The sequence below is a fragment of the Paroedura picta genome, chromosome 3 (genome assembly GCF_049243985.1).
Source record: "Paroedura picta isolate Pp20150507F chromosome 3, Ppicta_v3.0, whole genome shotgun sequence".
NCBI lineage: Eukaryota > Metazoa > Chordata > Lepidosauria > Squamata > Gekkonidae > Paroedura > Paroedura picta.
Window position 1 is genome coordinate 130,477,311 of NC_135371.1, and position 14,531 is coordinate 130,491,841.

The following is a 14,531-nucleotide window of genomic DNA, read 5'->3' on the forward strand; positions in this document are numbered from 1 at the left end:
AGATTGTCTACGACGTCGTGCGTTAAGGCAAATTAGTAGCGTTTTCAATTAGCAACCATTGTGCTATTTTGAAGCCGTGCAAAAAGCCCCTAAATTTAACCATATCAAAATACAGTGTATTTTCACCCAGTGGGAGAAATTTGGCTTCTTGCCATATACAGAATGCCAGTGACAAATGCAATAATCAGATAAAGGTTGATGAAATCAGATGTCTTTGCCCCTTCCTTATTCTTCAGTCTGGTCATCTCCAGGGATTGGCCTGTGACATCACAGCCAGGCAGTACTATGCACTGCTACCCTCAGCTATAAAGAAAGAGGAATAGGTTTCCCTGGAATTCAAACCTTCAGAGAGAAAGATTAAACTTCTGAAACGTACTGGGTATGATTCTTCAGTTATCTCACTGTTTATCTCAAATCATATACTCCCTGAATGTAGCAAGATCTTAGGACACTGCCAGAGCCTATTACCTGGCTCCAGTCCATCCATGGGTAGCAGCCGGATGTAATCACCATTCTTGATGTTTAAGAGGCTCTTGTCATCTGTCATGTTGCTACGCAGAGCAATTACAAAATGGGAGTCCTTTTGATGATTGGGGAAGAGAAGAGAAGAGAATCATAAAAAACTTAATCTGCTGGTGGTGCTTGAGTGTATTATGCATAGCAGGAAACCTTGCAAAAAGTCTACCCAAAAATACATTGTTGTTTTTATTTCTACACATGGGATCATTTTTTGCTTTGCAAAACCCATTGTGTTATTTTGGGTTATGCATGGCAGCCCCTTTTCATAGCATCTACTGTGTTTTTTTTCAGTACAGTATCTAAAACTTGCTTTGCAACGACTTTTCTTGTGTGACAGTACTGAGGATGCTCTTTTGTTGATGCATAAATGTTTGCGTGTTTTGGGTATCCTCCCATGAAAGCCTCTTTTCTCCTTGCAGTCCCTCCTGCAGTGATGGGAACTTGAGGTGCCTGCTGTTGACTTTCTGCCTCCTCGGTGTCAGCAATCAGACTCCCTGGCAACCCAGCAAACTTTATTGTTTTATTGCATAATAGCCTAAGGAGTACCTATGCTCCAGGCATGTATCGCATTTCCAGCTACAACAGCCTTCCTCAAATGGTCCCGAGACTACAAAACTAGCTTCTCTGTAAAACTATATCACACAAGTAATTACTTGCAGTGGCAGTCTACCTCTCATCAGTAACCATGGCGCGGGGGGGGGGCTGTTTGATAGTTTATCAGGCTGGCAAAGTGGAGGGGTCTTCCCTGTGCCACCCTGCATTGGCTCAGCAGCTGTCTGAAATGCCAGTTCCATCCTGCAGGAAAGGAGGAGGCAGAGCTGTTCCAGGCTATGAGTGGAGGCTCCTGTTTTGGGCTTACCAGTGATTCCCTCACAGAGGAGGGGATAGTATGGTGGTTCATGTCCATGAACTACAATTCCCATGGGGCCCTGCTGGCAGCATGTACCAGAGTAATGGTCAAGTAACATTGCAGCACAATGAAGTTCCCCCTCCCAGAATCACCATCAGAACTTTTCCAAACGCATGATCACGGCAAAAAACCTCAACAATGCAGTATCAGAGCACATGCATAAACAGCAATGTTTTGAAAATGTTTTTTAAAAGGATGATTTAAAAGGGTTGGCGAAATGACTGCAGTCAAAACCAGTACATGTATAATAGCCCTTAGTCTCTGTCCTACTTTTTACTGTGCTCAGTTAGGGGACCAGACCCATTTGGAAAATGCTCACCTGTTTCAGTTCATGGAGGAACAAATCTACCATGGCCTTGATTTGCTGGGCCTTTGGAGAGTGAAGGATGAGCTGCTCACTCCTCAGAGAGAATTGAATGATGTTCCGGCCAATCAGCTCTAAGGAAAGCACTTCAGCATAACTGAAAAACCGAAGGAATGTAGATCATACTTGGACAAGTTCAAATATTTAAAATTTTTAATATTTAAAAATATTTCTATACTGTTTTTCCTGCCATTACTCTCAAAATGTTTTATATATATGTTGATGCTACTGTAAACATTAAAACCCCAAACAGTAAATGTTCAGACAATCAGCACAATACCACATCCATTTCCCAAGCCCTTACATTTCCCTTGAAAAATTGCCAGAGACTTTTCATGCTTCTGTAGACAGCCCATTCCAAAGGAATGGAGCGGCTCTAAAGAAGCTCCAGGAGGAGCTGAAACTACCCTCACATCCCCTAGTACTGGCGCTGGAAGCAACTCCAGGAAGCAAGTCCTGTGATGAGCACAGTACTATCAAGGACTTATACTGAGCAAGGTATTCCAATAAATTGGATGCTCATATAACAGGAAACAAATGAGAAATGAGAAGATGAGAGAGATGAGAAGGTGTCCAGAATCATAGAGATGTCAAGGGCAAAGAGGCCATGTTTATCTAGCCTCTTCCCCCAAACATAATCATGCATCCATTACTGCCATACAGATCCAATAATACAATTCAGCAAATAGAATGCCACTACCAGAAAACAGTAATGACTGGGGAAGGCACTGGCAAACCACCCCGTATTGAGTCTGCCATGAAAACGCTAGAGGGTGTCACCCAAAGGGTCAGACATGACCTGGTGCTTGCACAGGGGATACCTTTACCTTTACCAGAAAATGGCATGGCAGAGCAAGCAGCTTCAGCTGACTCAAGCAACTGAGCCAAGATGAAGAAGACAAACCAAAACCAATAAATAAATATAGTCTTGTTAGCAAGAAGATTCTTCTAACTCCAAATCAACCTCTGAGCATAGACACCTCATATTCATGGAGTAATTCCAAGGGAACAGATACAACTGCATTTGGGACACCATCAGATCTAATGATGAGATAACTAGGCTGAGAGATTGTTATTATGATACTATTGTTACTATTACTATCAGCAGCCATGTTCTAAAGCCTCAACAATATTGGTACAGCACAAGCACTAAAAATATTAAACAAATCTTGTTTACAGGCCTACAAAAACTACTAGAACCAGGGGAAAAATTGAGCTGAAACAGAAACAGGAGGAGACAGATGTCCCACTATAGCCATAAACAGCATCACATGACTCCTGGGTAACTTACCATGAAATCTCAGGCCATCTCAAGCAAAGGTTTTCTTCACAGAGCTCTCCTTTGCCAAGCAGCCCATCTGCCTGGACTCAGTGCACAACTATACACCAGCAACGGGTGGGTATGGTATAGTCAAGACATCCTAAGACTTGCTGAACCTATGGGCATTTTTAGAATTTTGAGAACAGGTAGTTGGCACCACAGTTGCCTTGACCTGGATAGCCCAAGCTAGCCCAATCTCATCACATCTCAGATGCTAAGCAGGGTCAGCCTTCACTTGTATTTGGATGGGAGGTCTCCAAGGAATACCAGACAGACAGACAGAAAAGTTGGCCCCACAACAAAATGACTGCTATGCATGCTGGGTCCAACTACAAAATACTGGGAAGTTCCTCCAGATGGTAAATGATTTCAAGCCAAGCATCCTCTGATGAGGGAAGCAGCTATTTCTGAATCAGTGCTCCTTGCAGACAGAAAAGAAATACCTTCTCACCTCTTCTGAAGAACCTCTTACTATGAGGTGGAGGAAAACCAGGCTCTTTGTTTTGGAGAAGCAAGAGGAAGCCAGGAAATACATCAGCACAGTATCTATGAACATGACAGAACAGCCCCTCTGCAGCATTCAGAAAGCAGTGCCACACCCTTTGAACTTTTATTGCCTCTTACCTGTAGCTGCAAAGGATTTTCAGATGCTCATGACTGCAGTTGGCTGCTTTTGCCCTCTTCAACAGCCGCAGTCCCCGGTGAGAAACACCCAGAATTTGGACATTACTCCCATTTTCTCCCTATCAAAAGGGGGAAAAAAACTCAAAATGGCTGACAGCCACTCTCTGCCTGTGACTCATGTGTGAGATACGGCTTTCGTTCAGAGATGTCAAAGAGCTTAGAGTGAAGAAGCATCTTTGGAGCAGCTGCCCCAGTGATGTGTCTTTTTCTTAGAACAGGAATACAGGGAGGAGGGGAGAGAACCCAGGAAAAACCAGGTTCAGGGCAACAAAAGTGAGGTGTCTCGAAAGACCAGGGCCTGATTGAAACAGGACTCAGGGAAAATAAGATAAAAGTGGTGTTCCACCTTTCAGCAGTCCATGCCCTGCAGTCACTCTAAGTGGTCCAGTCCCAATAAGGTTGTATCAAGTCATTTTGATGTGGAAACATGTACTGGTGCGGCCCCACAAATGGAAGTCTAGAGACATGATGTCCATAGCCCCGCCCTCAGGGATTGCACTAGCAGATGGAGAACGCAGGCGGCCTCAAAGAACACGTGACAGCGGCGGCTGGCAAGACTCAGAGCCACGCCCTATTCACCACGCTGCTGCCACCTGTCCTCTGAGGCTACCTGTGCCCTCAGGAGAGTGCGGGCAGCCTCGAAGGAAGAGCCATAGCAGCCAACAGGGCTCGGATCTGAGCCTCGTCACCTGCTACTGCTGCTTGTCCTCTGAGGCCAAATAGTCTTGAAGAGCAAGCAGCAGTGGCGAATGGGACTCAGCTGTGAGCTTCACCAACCGCCACGGCCGCTTGTCCCCACCTTCAGGAGAGCAGCGGGCAGCCTCGGAAACAAGCAGCGGCTGGCTAGGTTCAGAGCTGAGCCCGATTCACCATGTTGCTGCCACCTGTCCTCCAAGACTTCTCGCACCCTCAGGAGAGCAAGCCTCGAAGAAAGAGCAGTAGCAGCGAACAGGGCTTGGCTCTGGGCATTGCCACCTGCCATCACTGCTTGTCTTCCCAGGCTGGCCCCACCCTCAACAGAGAACAGGCAGCCTCGAAGAGTGAGTGGCAGCAGCTGGTGAGCTCCAGAGCCCAGCCCTGTTTGCTGCGTCGCCGCTACTAGCTCTCCGAGCCCACCCCTGCCCTCAGGAGAGCATGGACAGGTGGAGGAAGCAGCGACAGAGGCAGCCTGGTGGCCTGGGCCTGGCACCCAGACTCACAAGCCATCGCTCCAGCTGTCATGTGGGATGTTTCCACATAATGGCTTAGAATCTGATTGCCAGCACTTTTTTCTAAGAATGGAGTTTGGCTCTCAGACTTAATCATGGTGGCCTGTATCACACCATTCCACCAAGCAAAGTCAGAGGCCTTTTTTTCAGCCTAAAGAGCATTTCTCCAATGAAAGTGGAATGGAAGAGCCACTTAGGTTGGATGAAGGATCATTAGACTGGAAGAACTTCCAGCTTACAGCCAATAGTCTCCATGATTACCCAACACCAGCTCTCCAAGGACTAGCCTCAATTTCTAAGTTGATGCTTGGCCTCAGAAATGGAATAATGGTAGGGGACAAAGTTGGACCAGCCAGCCCCAACCACATGCACTCCCCAAGAAATTCTCTCTTATACAGGCTGCCAAACAGTAGCCCATCTGGCTTACTTTCACTGGGAAAAGACGAGAGAAATAGTTGGCCCACTTATCACGAGCAGCTACCACAATCCTCTTCTTCATGCCATCTTCTGGAATGGATCTGGCATCCATGCCTGCCTGGAACTCCACTGCCAAGGATGCAAAAGAAGACATTTCAGCAGCAGAGACAGGATGAGGCTTAGGGCCAAACTAAGGTTACATTGGACATGTGTTGGAACACAGGTGCCCTCCCTGACTTGTAGCCAAACAGAATGAGGACCAACGTTTACATACAACTTCATCACCTCATGTGGCTGCAAACACTGAGAGGGGAAAGGAGGAACTTCATGCTTCACTTCCATTAACATTTTCACCAGTGGAAACAGTTACCGATGGAAACATTTTGCCTCTTCTGCTGGCTCTGTGTGTCCATTAGCAGTGTTCTGACCTCAGCATTTTTTTGACCATCAGCCTCCTTGAGAACAAGGAATTACCCCGCAAACTACCACTTGGGAAGTTCTGGAGCTTGGTCAGGCATACAAAGCTTGTGAACCAATTGATCCAGCAGTGCTCCCTTCCTTGCCTTGAGCTTATTTAAACTGAGGAAGAGCAGTCCTATCTGTTGTGGAGGAAGTTTCTGGAACTCTCTGGGCAAGGTCTTTTGGGCTAGAATCCTTCAGAGAACTAAATCCAATCTGGTTCCACGGCTGCCTCAAAGGCTGCTGACCTAGCACTGTGCCTTGTTTCAGCTACTTCAGCACGAGGTAACTACCACTGCCTCTGCAGCTCCTGCTGGGTAGAGAAAAATGCTGGTGAGCTCATCCTAGACTGGTACTTAGTTGCCCCAGGATCTGGAGGGAGACAGGTGGAAGTCCTGGTGGAGAAGTGTCAACTGCATATCTGCTGGGATGGAGAGATAATCCTAAAATCCCATTAACCACACCTGAAAAGCCCAAGAGCATTTTGCAGGTTTTGATGTGCTCACTTTGTGCTGACTGAACACACAAGTGTGCTGGATATATAGCACTCTCTACATTCTTAATGTACAACCTGTGAGAGATGCAAATAGCTCTTCAGTTCCCCCTAGAAGCAGCGCACTCATGGAGGTATTAGCAACAGAGAGACAGGAATTGGGTAATACAGGGGGAGATGGCCTACCTAACAGATCTTTCATCTTGCGCTTCTCTTCTTTGGAGATCCGAATGCATGACTCTGAGTAAGTGTCTCTTATGATCTGAACAAAGAAATTTTGCTTCCATTAGACTTGGTTGCTTCACACAGGAAAGGGCAAGGGCAAATTCTGAGGGGCTTTTTGCACGGCTTCAAAATCGCACAATGGTTGCCAATTGGAAACGCTATTGATTTGCCATAACGCACGACGTCGTAGACAATCTGCAACACTCCTGAAACCGATCAGCAAAAAGCGCTTCGTTGTAGCGCTTTCAGGGGAATCCCAAAAAGTGGATTCACCCTCCGGAAAGCGCTACACTCTTGCAAACAATCTGCAACACTAGCGATAAAGACCTGTGCGTTAACATTGTTGCGGTTTCTTCAAAGTCCCTCCTCCTGAGCCTGTCCTCCAAACTTCCGGCGAAGCGATCGCCATTTTTTTTTCTCCGAGCGAGCGGGGATAAACGCACCAGCGAGCCTCTTTCTGTTTAGAGGCTTCCCTGGCTTCAGTCCTTCACCTTTAGTCACTAAGCACAAATCACATAAAAGCCCGTTTGCTGAAATAAAGTCCCTTTATTTTTTACACATTAATTCAGCCGAAAATCGGGCCCGTGAGAGGGGGGGGGGATTTTTTTTTATCACTCGAGGCACCGTGGCAATGATCATACGATCAAACGACAGCTCACATTAGGCAGCTGGATGGGTCTCTCCGTTGCAACGAATCTACCTAGATTCGTTGCTATGGGTCTGTTTTTTTTTTAAAAAACCTTTCTTAAAGGGAAAGGGGCTGTTTGGGAGCATGCTAACGGCTGCCCATTGGCTGCTTGACGGCCAGGGGCGGGACGAACTTGGCAATAGCACTTCCTTTTCTGCCGAGACCGGAAGCTGTGGGAAACGCTACAAAACGCAACTGGATTCCACTACAAAGGCAGGTATGCATAACGACGAATTCCACTATTTTAAATGGTGATTTTTCATTCAGTGACCAATTTGCAACAAAGATCCCGGTGCGTAAAGCCCCTGAAGATGGACACTCCAAAAAAAAAAAAAAAGCAGGTACATAACCTGAAACAGACAAAGCAGGAGGAGGAGAAGAAAAAAATCCTTTGTGGAAAAGCGAATGGAAGAAAAAAGAAAAAAAGTAACGTGAGCATTTACCTGATCACATAGCAGATTCAGGCAATAAGGGTGACTGAAGTTCTCCTTGGGGTAAAAAACCTGTCAGGGAACACCAGACACAAAATTGTATTCAAGACAAGCTACACATGACCTCCAGCCAAGGCCATCAGTAATCCAGTGCTTGCACGCAAGCTTTTCAGGGGCACAATTTTGGGTGACTATCATAGGATAATAATGTACGGCCACTGGCTTGACATGCCAGTAAGCAAGCTGGCTCTAGCAATGTGCAATTCAGCCTGAAATAAGCCTGAAAATACTTGAATCAATGATGCTTCAGGTATTTTGGGGGGCTTATCCAAGCCAAACTGCACATCCCATTAGTTTAAATGAGCCACATCAGAGAAGCCTGAATCGAGTCAAACCTGATTTTGTTGATTCATGATTCAGCTGACTGATAAAACCCCCACCAAATAGCTGATCCTAAATATCAGCTGTTTGTCAGGGTCTTTCACTGCCTCCCCAGCAGGACCCTCTAAAGAGCAGGCTCTGCACAGCCTCAGATGGGTCTGCTAGGGAGACATTTAAATACCCCAAGAAACAGACCCTGTCTACCTGAGGAGGTCAAGAGAAGTGGTAATCTCATGGTAGGCCCATCACAACTTCTTGGTTTAGTGCCAGCTTGGCGTAGTGGTTAAGCGTGCTGGCTTCTAATCTGGTGAGCCTGGTTTGATTCCCCACTCCTCCACATGCAGCCAGCTGGGTGATCTTGGGCTAGTCATAGTCCTGATAGTGCTGTTTTCACAAAGCAGTCCTGTCAGAGCTCTCTCAGCCCCACCTAACCCACAGGGTGTCTGTTGTGAGGAGAGGAAGGGAAGGCAATTGTAAGCCATTTTGAGACTCCTTCGGGTAATGAAAGGTGGGGATAAAAACTAATTCTTCTTATTATTTGCATTCCATAAAGTGAGCCAGCAACAGAGATGGAAATAAATGTCCAATTTTCCTGATCTGTATGGGGAGCAAGCCATGTTTTAGATTTCAGAACCAGCACAGAGAGGAAAAGTAAGTGTGTCTTTCCTAGCAAACAGTCCCTGCCGCAGAAACAATGCTGGGATGCCATGGGCCTTGACCTACTTCTTTGCGCAAGAACAGTTTCCAAGTAGAGTTGGCATAGGAGAAGCAGACACTAGGAGCAAAATTGAAGAGCTGGGTTTGGGAACTGGCATTTTCTTCCGTTGCTTTCAAGGCGGAGCCTAAAATGTGACAAAAAGGAAATCAAAAGGAATTTTGTGGTAACTGAACATTATACAGAGTGAATTTTCCCCAGAAATAGTCAACTAACTACTGAAGGTGTCTGTAAAGATCTTTTTAATGATTTGATTTTTGTTTATTTAGATTTTAAACCCACACTACCCACAAGGCCTCTAAATGGAAAAGAAGATTTAGAAAACAAAGACAACTGCCTAAGGGCCAAGCATTTATTTACTAGGAACAAGTCACAGAGGTTTAATAGAAACAAGGAACAGTCATGTCTGCTAGCTAAATCTTGCTCTGCTGAAGAAGACTGATCACCTCAAAGCATCTGGCAGTGCTAAGCACTAGTTTTCTGTAAAGAAAAGGCCGTGACTCGGGGAAAAAGCATCTGCTCGGCAAGTCAATACCTGGCATTTTCAATTAAAAGGATCATGTAGATGATTTACTTATTTATTTTATTAATTACATTTGTGTACTGCCCTCCCCGAGGCTCAGGGCGGTTCACATGAAACGTACAGAACTATACATTGAAGTCAGTTTTTGTGTCAATAAACTACAATGCCACAGTGGTAACAATAACAGAAGATAACAGCTTAACAGGGTAATAATCAAACAGGTCCATGGTTTAGATTCAGGTACATGTATTCCTGAGAGGGAGGTTCAGGGCCCAGTGGTGTTGCTGATTCCAGCTGACCTCAACCAAATGCCTGGCAGAAGAACTCCCTTTTGCAGGACCTGTGGGACGGTTTTAGTTCCGTCAGGGCCCTAATTGCCTCCGGGAGCTCATTCCACCAGGTAGGGGCCAGGACAGAAAAGGCTGTGGCCCTGGTTGAGACGAAGCAGGCTTTTTAGGGCCAGGGATCATTAGCCAGTTGGTGGTGGCAGATTGCAAGGCTCCTTGTGGGGCACAGGCAGAATGGCGGTCCCTCAGGTACCCTGGGCCCTGATCGCATATGGCCTTGAAGGTAATTACTAAAACCTTTAGCCTTATCCAGAATTTGATTGGTAGCCACTACAGTTGATAAAGGGTGGGCCGGGTGTGGGACCTCCTTGGTGCTACTGTGAGGATCTTGGCCACTGACTTTTGAACCAGCTGTAGTTTCCGGATCAAGGTTAAAGGCAGGCCTGCATAGAGCGAGTTGCAGAAGTCCATCCTAGAGGTGACCGTTGCATGGATCACTGTGGCTAGGTGATCTGGGGCGAAGTAGGGCGCTAGTAGTTTGGCTTGGTGAAGGTGGTAAAATGCCAGCCATGTTACCTTCGTGACCTGAGCTTCCACTGAGAGGGAAGTATTCACGATCGTGCCCAGGTTCCTGGTGGGTGGACCGAGCCACTCATGCCTGTAATGCCCACTGTAAACAGAGCTGACCTCAGTGGTCCTCACAAGAATTCAAGAACTTTCACCTACATTTCACGGTAGATTCACTGTTTGAAGGAAGGGAAGGTGCTGGTGGGGGTAGCTCATGGCCAAGATGAGGAAGACGGACTCCTGAGGCAGGGGGAGAGGTGGGGCCCCGAGCAAACAGGTTCATGAGAGGTTGCTGTTTTTCTTTGATGTTGCTGGACAGCTTGACGGATTGTGCTGGTGGGGGTGGTGGTAGTGGTGGTGGTGGAGGAGTTTCTTGTGAGCTACTCTCCTGTGATACAGGGGATGGCTAGAAGCAGAGAGGGAAAGCAAAGTACATTTTAAGGTCACATGCTGCACAGACAAAATCTCTAACAGCCCTACTGCTGTACCATATAATAGCTGCACAGAATCTAGAACAGCAATTTAATTTCAGTTTAATCCTGTGCGTGGAGGAAATAGCAGCTTTCTGCAAGAACATTCTATCCCAGTGAGATAAACTGAACAACGAATCTGTAATGGACAACTCAATTGTATTTGGTCTTGTAGGATCAAAGAAAAGTTGTGGAAACACGGAGGTCCAGAAATACAATGTAATCTTGTAGGAAAGCAAGGAAAACCCCATTTGCCAACAGCATCAAACCCAGAACAGATGCTGCATGGAAATAGTCAGTATCAGCAATGAATGACCTGCAATTCAAACCCTGACATCTTCCATTTCAGGGTCTCATATCTTTTTCTTCAAAACAGTCATAAAGCTTCAATTTGATAAGGTTTTCAGAACTGCTCTAAAACTAGAAGTAGATAATGATTGGTGGCTTTACACGCTCAGGGAGTCTATTCTCAAAAAAATTCCAGAACCACTTACTTTTCACTTTTTATTCCATCTTTGACACACATACGCACATATATATAGTGATAGATGTAATATTGTCTCTTTTCATCACTAAAACAACCTAATAAGGTAAGCAACTTTGAGACACAATGAATTGCACAAAACCATCTAGTGAGCTTTAAGGCTGATGGAAAATTTGGACCAGTGAGTCCTCATAACACTCTAGCAACTGTTCTACATCGGCTCCTCGGTGCACCAATACCAAGAATTTGAATGGCGAGTTATCACTTACCAGCGAAGGGCTTGATCCTATAATTCCTAGCATGGACAGAGCCTCCTCCTTTGGGTCATTCTTCTTCAAGAAAGGTTTGGAGACATTTCTTCAAGTCAAATGGGAAATAGAGTTATTATGGACTTGCTGAATGGACTCACAATATAATCATGCACAAGAGAACGTTTTTCTTCGTAGCCATCCTTCTTCATACACTTCCTCGCAGGCATCACAACAGCAGCTCCCACGGTAGTGAGAGAACATCTGAAGACTTTGGTCCATGTGTGTTCATTCCTTGAGCAGTTAGCAACAGGAATGCAATTGAACATTAGCTAATCAAAACAACTTCTTCCCCAAGTGTCCCATTCATTTTCATAGCTGACAGTCTGTATTCTAGCACTCCACCAGGCAAAGTTCAAAGCCTGTCTCCAACCTAAGGAGCTTTACTTCAGTTTTTTAGTGCCTCTTCCTCCACCGCAATAGCTGCTTAGGTTGGAGAAAGGCTCTTTAAGCCGCAAATGCTTCACAGCTTCCCTGATAAAAATAATTATTCTCATCTGCTATTAACTCTGGCAGAGAAAAAGACAAGGAATGGTTTTTTGTTTTTTTTTGTAAAAAATCATCAGACTAAGGACTTAGCTAGATTGGACACTGAAAGTCCTTATCTATTTATATATTAGTCCACTCATTCATGTCTAAAAGTGGCAGAGAAGTTTATTTAACAAAATGGAATATATAGTTGTAGGAACTAAAGCCCTCTGGCATTGCACTTTGATATGATCCACTGCCAAGTGCCCTTTTCTCCCAGCATCTCCCATCCTGGAAGAAATACAGGCCTATTGGGGAAGGAGAATTGAAAGCATTGGTGGGCAGGACGGCAAAGCATGGGAAGGGGCATATATTTCTGATTAAAAAGCAATACACAGAAACACACACACATTTTAGGCTTGTGTATCAACCTCCCATATCAATGCTGGGTCCTGAAACCATGTCTATGATGCACGTTCACTTGGGAAGTGCATGACCTGTGCTACTGCCATTGCGACCATGAAGTACAATAGTAGGAGATATTCTCCAGTTAGCATGGAAGTCACTGAAACAATTAACCACACATTTAAAAGAAGTCTTCCTTACCCAACAGGCATGATTGGTTTTGGAGATGGGACTGGCCGACTTTTTTGTTCTTTAATGATTTCCTTTATCTCCTTGCTGGGTTCAGGTTTTGGTGTCAGTTCCAAATGCTTCCCCCTAGGGGGCATTTCTTGGTCACTGTTGCCTGCAAAAGAAGATGGATTTTTTTGGTGAAAGGGACACTAAAATCTGTTTCTGTATTTTCACCTCACACACAACCCAGTTTTTCTCAGTTCTCTCTCCGACTTAGCTGCTTCCCTGATTTTGTATGTTTGAAGTTACAGTTGCCAATGAAGTCATCAGGAAAGCCCTGCTAACAAAAAAATTGCTGAAAGAACATAAGAGGTGAGTGGGCATACCCAAGATGAACAACTCACAGCTCTTGCGCTATGTTCATCCTGCAAGCCTAACCTTAAGAGATTCTATCACTGCGTACCCTTCGTTCCCTTCTGTATGCAAAGTATTAGATTCTTCATTTTCTAGCGTGTAAAATAGGTAGAGATGAAAAGTCCACAGAGAAGCCTTCAGTGAGGGGCGTGTTGGCTGAATGATACAAAAAAAATGGCTGCACAAACTAATTAAAGGCACAGAGAAATGCTTTTTTCCAAGCACTGACATACTTGATAGTAGAGATAGGTTCCTAACTATATCACTAGGTGGGAGAGAGATAATTATGAGTGTGGAAGTTCTGAGAAGGTGCAGTTTATTGCCCTAAGAGTAGCAATCTGGAGACAAAGAATGACACTTATTAAGAAAGACAGCGCTGATCCCAATATCTAACGGCTTTTCCTCTTGCTGCCTCCTGCAGAGTCTTCTCTTCTTTTGTACACTAGACACTGCTGACTCCAACAGGACCAGTGGCCGTTTTACAGACCACACAGTACTGCCACGTGACTAGTCAGCACCTGCAGCTTCCATTAATACATTAACATATCTATGTATGACTACTACTTCTATGTATGACTACTACTGCAAATGTGATGGCACCTACAAAAGCTCTTGCCTCAGCATGCCAGTTGGTCTCTAGTGAGGCCAAAGCACTCTTTAGTTTCTTGTAGAACTTCTCAGGAGCTCTCTCTTGGAAGGGTGAGCTTGCTTCTTTCCTAACCTGCTCACTTTGATTGCATCTGGCCCAAGCTTACGTGAAGTTGATACAGGAGAATTAACCCTTTGCGACTCCACTTGATCCTCAGAGTTGATTTTCCTTGGAGGGCTCCACCTCTTTGTAGGCTCTTTTTTCACAGGGCTTATATTCTGCCCTGTATAAAGAAATAGGATCCTCAATTTGCTGTGAAGTCATCGATCCAATTAGAATAACTGAATAGGACAGACTAATGTGGTTTGAAGAAATGAAGATCTAATGGGTTAATGTAATAAACAGTAGAATATGCCATATGATCGTTGCAATTGAGGTGTAACACAAGCAGAGCACAAGATATATGTTTTAGAAGCTTATACATTAAGGAAAAAGTTTAGTAACACACTCAGCTGATTCCAGATCTTGTCACTTACTACAGAAGAAAACAAAGAAAAACTCCACAGATGGATCTGACATATCGGTAGGCAGAACCCACATATAAGAAAGGGTTGGACAAGGGTCAAGGCATATTGGAGGCCCCTCCTCTGCCTCACTTTTCTTTTAGGGATATTTACTTCTCAGCCTGGAGAATAGACAAGACTTTTTATATCTCAAGAATACACTTGGGTTGTAACAAGACACTGGTATCTCCCTGGCTAATAGGCAAGAATTCCAGAGCAGCTGTAAATAACAACTACTGCTGCTACTCTGTGACAGCTGTGATAGAGATGCTGATGCGGAAATGAAGTGAGGACCTATCTCAGGGCAACATGAACATGTGGCTCACCCATTCTCTGGAAGTACTCAATTTTCTTCTGGAAATTCCCATGAGAGATGGAATCTTGTGTTACACCTGAAAGCTGCTTTTCCTGGGAGATGTGGATCTAGAACACACAACCCAACAAGTCACCAGTTAGGCCTCATTGTC

At 45.0% G+C, this 14,531-nt stretch overlaps 1 protein-coding gene across 6 annotated transcripts in view; it reads right to left on the reverse strand.

The window, feature by feature from the left end:
• The window catches only part of MYO15B (myosin XVB), a 111,847-nt gene that overhangs the window by 23,129 nt on the left and 74,187 nt on the right, over nt 1–14,531 (reverse strand). For all 6 annotated transcript variants that reach the window (XM_077327770.1, XM_077327773.1, XM_077327769.1 and 3 more), the window contains 12 exons: nt 14,391–14,487; nt 13,668–13,784; nt 12,529–12,670; nt 11,416–11,503; nt 10,352–10,598; nt 8,824–8,942; nt 7,732–7,791; nt 6,562–6,637; nt 5,434–5,552; nt 3,739–3,857; nt 1,749–1,890; nt 469–580 (listed from right to left, as the gene is read on the reverse strand). In XM_077327770.1, the coding sequence (XP_077183885.1) occupies nt 469–580; nt 1,749–1,890; nt 3,739–3,857; nt 5,434–5,552; nt 6,562–6,637; nt 7,732–7,791; nt 8,824–8,942; nt 10,352–10,598; nt 11,416–11,503; nt 12,529–12,670; nt 13,668–13,784; nt 14,391–14,487 (1,438 nt within the window). The remainder of the gene's footprint in view (nt 1–468; nt 581–1,748; nt 1,891–3,738; nt 3,858–5,433; nt 5,553–6,561; nt 6,638–7,731; nt 7,792–8,823; nt 8,943–10,351; nt 10,599–11,415; nt 11,504–12,528; nt 12,671–13,667; nt 13,785–14,390; nt 14,488–14,531) is intronic.